The sequence below is a fragment of the Corvus hawaiiensis genome, chromosome 7 (genome assembly GCF_020740725.1).
Source record: "Corvus hawaiiensis isolate bCorHaw1 chromosome 7, bCorHaw1.pri.cur, whole genome shotgun sequence".
NCBI classification, from domain to species: Eukaryota; Metazoa; Chordata; class Aves; order Passeriformes; family Corvidae; genus Corvus; species Corvus hawaiiensis.
The window spans coordinates 33,965,104-33,977,970 of record NC_063219.1 but is presented as its reverse complement, the minus strand read 5'-3'; the positions used below and the strand labels follow the sequence as shown (position 1 = coordinate 33,977,970).

The 12,867-nt window shown below is 38.9% G+C and overlaps 1 protein-coding gene across 4 annotated transcripts in view; it reads right to left on the bottom strand.

Moving 5' to 3' along the window:
* MGAT5 (alpha-1,6-mannosylglycoprotein 6-beta-N-acetylglucosaminyltransferase) overlaps window positions 1-12,867 on the bottom strand; it is a 117,016-nt gene that overhangs the window by 51,663 nt on the left and 52,486 nt on the right. For all 4 annotated transcript variants that reach the window (XM_048309675.1, XM_048309672.1, XM_048309674.1 and 1 more), the window contains 2 exons: window positions 4,446-4,522; window positions 2,866-2,955 (listed from right to left, as the gene is read on the bottom strand). In XM_048309675.1, the coding sequence (XP_048165632.1) occupies window positions 2,866-2,955; window positions 4,446-4,522 (167 nt within the window). The remainder of the gene's footprint in view (window positions 1-2,865; window positions 2,956-4,445; window positions 4,523-12,867) is intronic.

Here is a 12,867-nt window from a genome sequence, read left to right as displayed (position 1 = left end):
CACACCCCAAGAATGATCCAGTGCCTGCAGCAAAACAGCAAGAAAGAAGTGCAAAAATTCTTTCAGTTTCACCTGCAAGTTTGTACAGGGGACAGCTTTAAATAAAAGACAGAAGCCTGGAGATGCTGGGCTGCCACACTCGCCTCCCATTCTGCTCAAGCAGCCAAGACACAAAGCAGCGGAGAAGAGCTGTTCCTGAGTTCCTGCAGGAGTGCCATCCAAAGCAAGGCAGAACTGCTGATACCTGCACTTGTGCAAGCTCTTCAGGAGAGAAGACCTGGGGCAGCCTGGATTTTGTCAGCATTGTTTCTATTTTGCAGGCACTCATGGGGGAAACATAACAAGAGCACATGGCTGATACCCAAAGGCTGAGGTTTAGTCCAACCTTTTGTTTCTGAGCTTTTACATACATTGTGGACAAGTTACTTTGTGTCTCTGTGGTTGGGACCCATATTGCACACCAAAATGAAATGTTTTGGGCTCCTTTGTTTACAAGTTTAAAATTCCATTACAAAGAGTACTGGATGAGCATAATGTAACATCCTAACTGAACCGCTTCAGAAGAAAAAAAGTAGATCCCAGAAGAGTATGAAAGAGCACAGACACTTGTCACACTAGACTGTTGAGGTGATTTTAAGAGTGAAAGTAGATATACACGTAATTTGATGCACATCATTTTTCCAAACGGAGCTTGTACATAATGTGATACATTTATTGCCTTTTGAAACATGCACGTACACAACCATCTCACTCCAATAGTCTAACCTTGAAGTAAAAAAGAAAAATCTTAACAGTAATATCCTTTCCATTACCCTAATGCATTTTAAAATTTTAAATCAGCAGTTCTGACTCGAGAGCTCTGTAGATGCATTTATCATTCAGCTATGCAACCACGCTATAAACTGTCAACTCTTCATCACTGTCCACTTTGACAAATTACTCTTGCAACAGCATTTCCAAGTTATCCCTAGCAGCCAACACACCTCATAAATCCACATCATTGTAGTGTTATTAGAATTTCATTTCATGCTTGCATTCGCAAACATTTAAGCTTTCACCCTCTGCTGCTGGACATTAATCATGAAATTAATCATAGGATTAAGAATGCCAAATTTAAACTCAAGGTTACTAACATGCTCACCCAATATTAGTTTAACATTCTGTCATAAGAAAACACTCTACAAAAAAAAAAGGACAAGACCTTTTCCCGAAGTTAGGAAATATGCACATAGGCTAATTGCACTTCTTTTCCTTCATGAAATGAAAATTGACCAAATTCAATATTGCTGCTCAAAGAAAAATTTCAAATCCCAAGACCCTAGAAAAAACAACCATTTGGCCTCTGAAAGTCTGCTCACAGTTGGCCATGAAAGATCAATTATGAAAGAGCTAACAGCATCAACTGACTTTCAAAACTGATGATCAGAGAAGATTGTCACATAAAAAACTGTGCTTTAATAGAAATGTAAAATAATAAATGTCATTGAAGAATATTAGGTTCTCACATTCAGTTGAGATACATCATCATTTTTAAGATATATCTGCATTAAAACCATGAAGCACCTGCTGGTTGACAGAATACTAATGACCAGGCATAACTCTGCTGATGCTAAAACAAAATCTTCTAGTAGAAACCTTAGATCAACTTCAGATGATTATGAAACCATATCTCTAGCTTCTATGATAAATAACAAGATAAATAATATAGTCCTCCTGTACCTTTTCCTTCCCCAGCTTCACAGCCCATAAATAAATCAACACTCAGTGCTAGAAATGGAATGAGTCAAAACTGTGATTCAACCCAGCCTTTGTTATGTCTTCAGATAAATGTTTTGGATATGCATTTAACTATTGCTGCTTCAAGCAACACCCCCAGAAGTTCAATGACAGTCAACTGAGTAAATCAACAGAAACTGCTTTGATTACAACCACGTTACTTCTTATAACAGACTTACTGTTTTAATCTCAGACACATAATTCAAAATCCCAGCCTAACCCTTCCCATCCTACAGAAGCTACAAAATTAATATTAGTTGCAATCCTGCAGCCACATTGGCTCTTGCACTTCTTTGCAACCAGTGAGCCACTGGATATCAATACCACTTCTAAGATCAGTTGCCCTAAGTTATCAAAATTTTACTTGTAAGAAAGAAGAGGCCAAGTGATCAAATACACCTGACTATTTCTGGCACACACACTTCAAGCCAGTAATAGAGCTCATGATAATTGATTGACAAAACTAATTCTTGGGAAACAAGTGTTACCCAGGAAATAAGAAAAAAAACCCCACCAGGACAAGCACCCTACTCAGTTGTGTACGAAACAGCTTAGGTTGTGCCAGGTACCAAAGGCTTCAGCCAATATAGCTGCAACTTCACTCAAAAACGTGACATTCAGGTTTTTTTATTTTCTGTTAACAGATTTCACAATTCACAAACAGTCTCAGAGCAGGAAGTGGCCATACTGCTTAGGACCATGTACCATCTAGTTCCACTTTCTGAATTTTCCATTCCGAATGCCTCCCTATTAGTACCTCAGCAGCTGCATTAAAAGCAACAGAAAGAGTGTTTAAAGGCAAAGATCTCTGACTGAACTTCCCACCCAGGTTTAACAGGATACCCAGCATGGACTCCCTGGAGAGCTGCTGCTTACATCACTGCAGTTACAAACATTAGAATTCTCCAGGCTAGAAACCCCTGCAGTTTATGAATAATGGCAACACACTTAATAACTCCGTTTTAATAACTTTTTCCTCTTTACACAATTTTTCTGAAGAAAATGATGATTTCTTTCAAGAAAAGTACAGTTACCAAATCTATGAAGGTAATATGATATTCCCCTTCTGCTGATTGAAAGATTACTGACCTCACTGAGGTAAATAAAAAAGGAGCACGTGGACCCATCTACACCGTAACTTGCATAACAGGGATCTGATCGCCACATATCTTTCATCCACTGTAACAGAAGAAAAGACACAAAAGTCTGTTAGGTTAAAGCACAACAAAATAGCTGTGTTTCACACCCAACCCAGGAATAATGGAGGAAGTGGCAAAGTGACTACAAACATCACAAATACTAAACCAGAAATTTTATTAATAATACACACTGCATCCCTGCGTTCAGTAATGCTGGGGAAGCAACAACATAGCAGATGTGAGCACAGCTTATACAAACCAGCAGCCAGGCAAGCAGAGACAAATATGAAAAGGAAAATAAAACTGGGATCCAGACATATGGCTGTGGCTGGAGTTGAATGCATTGTGTGTTCCCCACCATGATATGCTCCCTCTAGAATTTCAAAGATCATTTCAGTTACCAAGACTGAAATCTGCCAAGAATCTGCCATGTCTGCAGAAGCAAATAATTAATTTCAGTTCATATTTTAATATTCAAATAATTTATTACATAGTCACTATGCAGCCAGTTTGCCAAAACAGATCAAAACACAGACCAGAGATTCAAAACGTAGAGACTTTTAATTTCACAACTACTTGAGCATTTAAGCAATCAGAAATTTTACTGTTGTCCCCCACTAATCACATAAAATCACAGAATGGTTTGGGTTGGAAGAGAGCTTAAAGATCACCTCATTCCAAGACCCCTGCCATGGGCAGGGACAACTTCGATTAGACCAGGTTGCTCAGAGCCCCATCCAACCCGGCCTTGAACTTTCAGGGATGGGGCATTCACAAGGACAAATCAGTATCCCTTACATTTGAAACATATCTTGGGGAAAAAAAGCCCTTAAAAACCTCCATCTCTGCAAGTTTGGTGGAGTTTCTTTGGTTTTTGTTGCCTTTTTTTTCCCTTTCCAACTAAAGTCTGATACCTTGTAATATTTAGCCTTTCCAACTGCATTATTAGTAAAATACAGGATTTTTGTAGAATCCACTGTGAATCCCAGAGTTCTGGTTGCACACTCAGGCACTGCCTGCTCGTGAGCAGAAGAGGCAGAATGCTTCCAAGAGAAAAGGGGAAGAGAGGAACCACACAGAGCTGTGGGCAAAGAGAGGAAAGAAGTGCAAAGAAACATCATGCTGAAAAAGGCGCTGGAGTGAAGTACCCACATAATCATAGGCCTGGGGCAGGGGAGCACCAAATTACTCATCATAGGGAAGAAAACAGGGCTTTTTCAAAAGGAGAAGTTTCTGAATAACAAGATAGCATTCAAATAATAAGGCATTTCAGTAAATAATATAGCATTTTAATATCACAAATTTTTCCCTGTCTTGTCAAAATTTGTCTTAAGAGGATGCCACTTTATTTCTCAGCAGCAGTAGTATTAAAGGCTTGAGGTGAGCAATGCTGCAGTGACACACAGTCAGTCCTAAATAGCCTATTTTTTGACTTAGTTGTCCCTGTTTTATACCACTGAGTAGTGGCCTCTTGCAACATAAGTTCCATTTTTAATAGAATGCACATAAGATTAAAACCAGTTCACTTGCCTTTATTTTCCCTTCACAGTGAGGAAAACCATCCATAGGAGGCAATTCACACTGTTCCTGGGCTCCATTTATGAGATCTAAAGAGAAACACAGACCATAACTGAGCTTCATTTTGCAGTTATGACAGAGAGCCTGATGAATCCTTCCATTTATTTTCATAAATCTACAGTCCAGACTGACTGAAGGGTCCTACTGGGTAATATTTGTTATTACATTAAAACTCAGTGTGCTCCATTTTGACCATAGAAGAAAATGGTTGCATAGATTTCAACACTGACTTGAAGTAAAAGTGCCGAATTACAAAAACCAATCTATGAAGACTTAAAAATTAAGCTAATCCATACTGAAAATAACAAGAAGAAAATATTTTCCTATCAGTGTGCTTAAAACTACTAAATTGCAACAATTTGTTTTCATTTGTCAAACATTTATAGGATGTATATTGCTCTTAAACATAAAACTAGTTTTTCAGGATCTGTTATCACTTTATCAAATACCCACAATTTGAAACATGGCACCAGATATATATGACCCAATTAATAAATGTTGCAATATGATCTAATTTAACAACTGAGTAGCACTACATCACATCTCACAAGAAATATTTCGTATGGTCTCCCAAGATCTTTTTTCCTTCTTTTTTTGCCCGTTTTAATATTCTTTCATTCTAGATTATTGCAACGCATTAAAGAGTGTAATATAGAGTAAGATTTCTAGCCCATGAGCCAAGCAAAAAGCAGCAGTTTTAAAGGACATTACCCCTTCAGCTTCAAGGGACTTTCTTCTTAGAAGAACCCTCTAATGCAGGCCTTTAAGGCAAGAAAAATTATTACCATGGAGGAGAGATTCTTGCCAAAGGCAGTGGGGGATAAGGTTTTCAATTTAGGTAGTTCATCCCACAGTTACCTAAATTATACCTGCATCATTTCTGGCTTTTCCTATTGGCAAGAATTGAGATCATTAAAGTCAGCCAGCCATCAACCCAGGAACACTTTATGCTGTGGCAGTAACAGTGCACAATTTCACCCAGAATATGCTAATTAGAGAGCCCAGAAGAAAAAACATAAAAAAGGCTGCAGTATTAGAATAGTGACAAAAATCTGTAGGTAAAAGTTAGAATGTTGCATTATATTATTATACGCAAACGTCACGACCTGATTTATCGACTTTCCAATTTTTTTGCAAATAGCTTCTTTTAAAGATAAAACTTGTGATGTGAGCCAAGCATTGCAAAGTGAACTTGATGGGGGAAAGAAGAATCATGCCAGGAAGTCACCACTTCTTTGTCAGTCTCTGCAGTGGGAGTGATTTGACAAACTGAGCTGTACTGCCAACGACAATAGCACTGAAGCAAAGCAGTTTGTACAATGACTTTGTAATTTCAAATCAATAAGTACTTTCAGAATATTCTGCCTATCTTCCTGACCTTGTGGGATTCTTGCAGACCAGACCATCGACACCTAAGGCTCTGATTTCTGCTCTGAATAAGAGCATACAGAGCATGAATACCGACAGCAGCAATTTAAAAGTATATTCTCAATTCAGTCAGTACAGCTACACAATAATAGGACATTTTGCTTTACTGCAGTTCAGGAATCAGACCTACCACTTGAATCACACCAAAATCAGTACCTGAGATCAAACAGTAATAAAAAGGCATTGTTACTATTACGGTAATTTTCAATAATCAATATAATTCCATTAGAAAGCTTTATGGTCTAAATGGGTTTGTGGGCTTTTCTTTTTTTTTTTTCCCTAACTCCTAAGTCTGAATGCAAAATAACAGCTTTACATAAGGCACATAAAATTCAAGATCTTCCTAGAACAAAAAAGACCTCTGAAGTCTCTGGTACAATATCAGAGATGCAGCTCAGCCATAGGGAAAGTTCAACTTTCAGCATCATATTGCATTTAGGGTGAAAATGCTGACTGTCTGGGTATAGCTTGCCAACAAGAATGAGCCATGATTTCTGTAATTTAAAATTAAAAAATGCCATCTATCTCCAGTTAATTATGCTATCATATGATGGCTTTCCTCTTCAGAGGGTTAGTCAAGCATATCCTCTCTTCTTCTTAAGTCCTATTAAGTACAGGGTAATACATAAGCACAAGCTCTAATTCTTATTTTACAGCACACAGTGCCAAGTCTATCACTTATACCATATTTCATTTTAATGGGGATCTCATGGCCTGTTAAAGAAAGAAAGGGTGGAGGAAACACCCAAAATATGGACAACAGCCTGATTTTTGGTAGGCACACAACTGCAGTCTACATGTTTGCTTTTGTCATGTGTAAACACATTTTCTGCATCCCAGTGTGGTTTTGTAGATGGGCAGAGTCTTTGCTACTGCTCATTTCTTGCAGGTCTTACAGGAACTCTGTATTCGCAAGATCTATTTGCAAGAATAAAAACCCTCTTCCAACAGTCACACATTGCACCAGCCTCACACTTCCACAGCTCCCATCAGCCGTGGCAGTACCACACGCAGATACTTCCCAAGCAGAAACCCTCCCAGCCCTCCCTGTTCCTGTCCATTCCAAGAAGTAAAAAGTAAAAGACAGACATTTTTCTCAGCAGAAGCTACAGACTTTCTCAGGCATCTGTTCTCCCCTGTGGCCAGTTGCACTAAGGCTTTTCCAGAGCAATCCCACTCTTGATCTTCCACTGGAATGGGTTACACACAGAGCATGGATCTCTCCAGGATAACCTGCTCGTATAGGGAACACGGAACACCAGTGCCCACCTTTATCACCTCTGTCCATGCTGAAACACTAGTGTGTCTGGTAGTATTTCCTAGAGTATCTGACATCTTTCCCCCTTCTTGCTGGCAACAGTAAACACTCCTAGGATTCCCCTTCCTCAAAATGTTCATGTTTTTTCTCCACCATAGTCCACAGACACAGGAAATGCTTTACACAATCACCAGCTCCCCACTTCTGTCTTCCCGTTCAGCTTTACCATGGATCTATATCCCAAGCACCTACATCAGCTTTCACTTGCTTTATTCTCAGCTATTAATCAGGTAATAGCACAGTGAAAGCAATTCTACAAAGCTTAAATGTAAACTGTCCCAATAAACAATTTACATACAACTATTATCCAGAGCAGAAAAAAATGCAGCAATATGTGCATACAAGAGGAAATGAATGTCAAAGAATAGGAGACGGAACACAGAAATGCAACTCTGTTCCATCTGAGTATTCCCTAGAGAAGCAGTCTTTCCTCTGTGCCCATGAACAGGAAGCCAGCTGATGCAGTCAGACTGGAAACACATCTACATCAAAGACTGCTGTCCAAAGGAACAACTGCCTGCAGAAATGGGCAAGTCAGTGCTGGTTTCCACACATAAGCCTGAGAATTCACTGCAGAACTCTGAATTCACCTGTGAATAATCCTGACAGTTCCAGTCAACTACTACTTGCCCTGGTTGTACCTTTTCTTCTTGGCCACAGCCAGTGCCAAGTTCTAGGCTGAGAATCATCCCCTCCCAAATTTTTTTTCCTCAATGATCAGACCCTGTACAAAGAATTACATTTCTGCTCCTCTTGCTGCTTATTTTAACTCAGCATGGAGGGTGTGCTGGAGCCTGCTGGTAACACCTCATAGCTGGCTCCTCTTGAACAGGAATCCAGAGCTGAAGAAATCTTGTGTTTCCCACGAGCAGCTGAGACCAAGCTCAACCAGATACCAGCAATTTACACTTCTGAGTGTGATCATAAAGACACGGGAGATAAAGAAGTGGAACCCTGGGGATGCCAACTACACATGAGGATCTTCCAAAACGTGAAAAGCAAGCATTAACATACAAGTCAAGACTTAGGAGTTTTTCATCATTTGGAGATAAAACCCCAAACCCTAATATCTTATGAGGATTCTTCTTAAAAAGTCTGGATAGATGTCTTATGCTGTTAGCAAGTTCACATTGGATAATTCTTTCCTGAAGGGGAAAACTTCATTAAGCCAGACATTAAAGTTACTTTTGTTGGAAAATAGTATTTGAGAAACCACAGGAATTTTTATCCTCATTTAGGATTTATGTAATTTAAAATGCAAGTTCTGAAATCTCCTTTCCCAGCCAAAACTTTAACTTAAAGCCAAAAAGTTAGAAATACAACTGTCAAGTTAGTACAAAGCAACAACAGTTAATAAACACACTTTTTTCTCGTAAACTTTGTGAGCCATTATATTAATTTCTGTTCTACACACACCTAAGTATTTTTGAATTCATGCATAGCTTATCTCCTCTTGACTGCTGTTATGAAAAGATGTAATTATTAAACACTTATCTCTTATGATGTTACATTAAAAGTCAATGCACTGACAAACTAAAAACATGAACATAGCTTATTATAAATCTAAGAGCATGCAGTTGGTACTGATCATCCTGGAAAAAAAAAAAGAGAAATATTGATAAAACACCAACCAACTGCAAATTTTAAAAATCCTCTTTAAATATCTTGTGAGGTCCTGGGATATATAAAATATAACTAACAAACTCCATCCTCATGTTTAGAAAGAAGCCATATGTTCCCTTCACAAATGATCTACAGCTTTGCATCAGACATCGTTAGAGCACAGCAGGTGAACCTGAACTTGTGAACAGCCCTCAGTTGTTTCAGTGCAAAGTCTGGCACGTCAGCATCAACGTGGCAGATTTGAGCTAAGCCACCAACCTTGCACTGGAAAAGAAGCTTCTCTCTTGTTGCTTGCTAAGAGCAACTGCACCTGCTAAAGCTCCAGGCCTTCAGCACTGCTCTGTCTAAACACCAGTTCACAGACGCAGGTCTTCATTGCCTCCTGCATTTAAACTCCATGTTCACAGGTTTTGTTTGTCATAGTGAAGGTTTACAACACCCACGTGAGAATTACGTGGTTAAAAGCACGGTCTGTGGTAGGGATTGATTTTTGTTTGCTTCGAAGTTACTCTTTAATAAAACAGTAAAAATGAGCAGTAGTGAGTGCTACATGCATATTTTCTCCCTTTCCTATATTGCACATCCTTCAAATAATGTTTTTTGGAATAGGCTAAAAAATTCTGCTTCAAGTTTTCTCCATCAGACAGTTAGGAAGTCTAGAAATATTCCACTAAGACAGTACACTGAATAAGGGTTATAATTAGTGACTCAGCAGCGACTGCTGTTTGATAGGTGCTCTGTTTGTCATAAGAGTTTTAAAATAGTGATATTGGTTAAAGCAAATGAAAAGGCTGCAATACAGCTGAAATTGCAAGCTGACACCAGCAGCCTACCTTCTCTGCTAAGGACCAGCCTGGCATTCTTCTGAGAACAGAAATGTATTAAGAATTTAACATGACACTAAAAATGATGTACTTTGGAACCTTGAGGCTTAAACTCTGATTTTCAGACTAGTGCACATTAAAGTATTTTTTGATGATATATAGGACAGATAGTAGCTTAAGTCAAAAGTATTCCCATCAGCAGATCTCATAAAATACAGAACCTCTCTAGTATTATAAGGTCAGAGTAATCACACCCAGTGAAATCTATTCACCAATTTTATCTCTGTTCTCCTTCTGGTTTTGATCATTAAATATAAGTACTATTCTAACTTTAATTCATGAAACTGTTCTCTTGTTTATATTTCAGTCCTGAAATCTGGTATCTATGGTTAGACACAGACTGTAGTTAAGGCTGGTTTAGTTTGTATAAGGTCTCCTTTCCCTTCTCCCCCTAATTAACACATTCTCAATTCAATTCACATTTTTCATCTCCAGCTGGTAAGATTTCTTTAAAGAGAGAATTTGCAGTGTGAGCTGAAAGCACTAACAACATATTCAATCAAACGAGCTAAAGGTTTCAAGATTTTAAATGCAGAGCACAAAATGCTTTCTACTAACATTTTAGAAACTTCTGTAGCAAACTGTTGGTATGATTTAAAGAAAATTAACTTTTCTACCTCTAGTCCATCCTCACACAAGCTGTGCTGCTGTGTTCCATTAGCACTACTGAAATCAATGCAGTGTTGGGAGAATTCAAGTAGTAGTCAAGTGGTTAATCAAAATGCAGCCCAGGGGACCACTAAGAGCCCCCTTCAGCATTACTAACACAGCTTTGCACTGCAGTGGAAAATATTCACCTGTGGTCTTCTGCACACACCACACTGTGCTGCGACAGCCAGGTTTGAGGGCACACAAATCTCCCCAGCTCCACACTACTGCCTTTGTGGGAGGGGGAAAATCTTAACACATACACATATACAGTGTGGAAAAAGAATACAATGAATAAGGCTCAATAAACATGAGTCACAGCAAAACATCACCTCGAGGAAGCTGCAATCTTGACTATCAGAGCCAGTGCAGTCCCACACCCTCTTACAACTGGTAGACACTGGTGCTCTGTGGGGACAGCTGGTTTGCTTTCTGAGGCACAACACACCATATTGACTAAAGAAAAGCCTACTCTAGTCCTCTTAAGACAGGAGGGCAGCTTTGGAATTTAAAACAATATGCAGCATCTTAGCTTTTTGAATCTCTGCAAGTACAGGACTATGATGGAACTGTGGTTGCAGACTGCTAAAACTAATGAGGCTGTGTAACAAAATTCATCAAAATTCATGGAAACAAATCCACTGATCCTGAGGTTACCTGAGTCTTTCCATCCCACCTAAAAGGCCTCAGAGTGTAGCAGCCCCAAGTCTTCAGGAATAAGGACATGGAAATACCAGGACAAAGGTCCTTCTCACCATAGTAACATTAAAAAAAAAGCCTTCTTGTAGCATTGCCAAAGCTGACTTTTCAGCCTGCCTTGCTACATATTCACGAAGGATGCCAGATATCTGACAGGCATCCAAGCCGTCATGTCTTAAATGACAAGTATACACTGAAGTCTGCATCTTAATGAGTGAGTTTAAAGATGTTAAAACTAAAGTTGTTAAAAGAGAACTGAACAGCCAACACAGCAGAACAAGTTAATGCACAAGGCAGAAAAGCTACAGAAACTTTGAGCAGATACACCAGAAATGTCCTCCCTCCCTGTGCAGTGTTGTATGCAGCACCTGAGCCTGGGCTGTTCTTAGGCTTAGCAAGAGCCCTCCAAGCACCAGCTGTGCACAAGGGGAAGGCTGAGGAGGATTTAACATAAACCTTCACTTGCTCATTTTTGTGTGATCAAAGATACACAATTAAAATCATTCAAAGCAGCACTTTTCAAGGCAAAAGAACACTTTGTAAACAACCAGTCTGGCAGAGTTTTCAGTACAATTTTACTGTCTGGGGCATTAGATGGTCAAGCTTATAAAAAATTTAGCTTTTCACTGAACAAGCACAGAAAGAGCGATGACGACCTCTAAAGAAACCCATCCCACAACACAACACACTAACCCCACCCCCACTGCTTACCAAAAAAAAAATCACATGAAGAAAACAGAGATCAGATTCTCTGATCATGTTTGTGCAAGCAGAGTGCCCTATCTGATGAACTATGATAGTGCAATTCTGTCCCAGAAAAGTCAAAGATTTATTTTATCATTATCTTAGAAAAACACAACTGTTAAATACCAAGTTGCCTAAACCAAACTGATCCTGTGCCTGTCACATGGAACCAATGATGCAGCTACAACAGTAGAGCCCTGTAGACAAGCTCTCCTTGAAAGTGCCATGGTTTTGTATTTCCCCATTTCCGTTTAATCATCTCTACAACAGCAACTTTAAATTTACTTAGGGTGTCATTTGCGGCAGTGCCTCAAAGCTTCCTGTTCTAAAGGCTGATGAAAACTCTTATCTCCTAGACAACCAAAGTTTAGATTAATACTTTCCGGTGTGTATGGGAATATATTACTTCCCACAAATTCAAAAAGGATGGCTATCAGATATCTCAGAAGCTTTTCAGATAATAACTTAGATTAATAGAGGAGAGAGAAAAGGAAAGACAGCTTTATTGCTTTCAAAACCAATCAGCCAACTTTACAAGTATCTTTATTAACAATTCACTCATAAACAAAATGGAGGTTCTGGAAAAGCAGTTGAAAATTGTCAGGATCAAAACTACCAGATTGTTTGATGGTTTTATGGAAGGAAGAAGAAAAAGCAAAATATGCTTATGATTTTACACATGGATCTAAAAAGGGGGAAAAAAAATGTAACACCTAAGCTCCCACTCAAGCTCCCCAAGTGTTCACAGCTTTGCTTTTTAACATATTCTCTACAGCCTCACCCTGTAGCACAAGTCCCATCCTCAACTCCTCTACGATTAAAGATATTTATGCTACTAAGAGCTCATGCCCTATTATCCTTTCATACAGCCAAAAAGAGAAAGAAAGCTGTTTTGCTCTTTGCCCTTAATGAAAGATTCCATGAAACTAACTTCAGAGGAAGAACTAGGTGTAGTACCACCCTAAACACACTAAAGCTGAACACAGTAAGGGTATGAATACACAGGACAGTCTACATATACATAATTAGA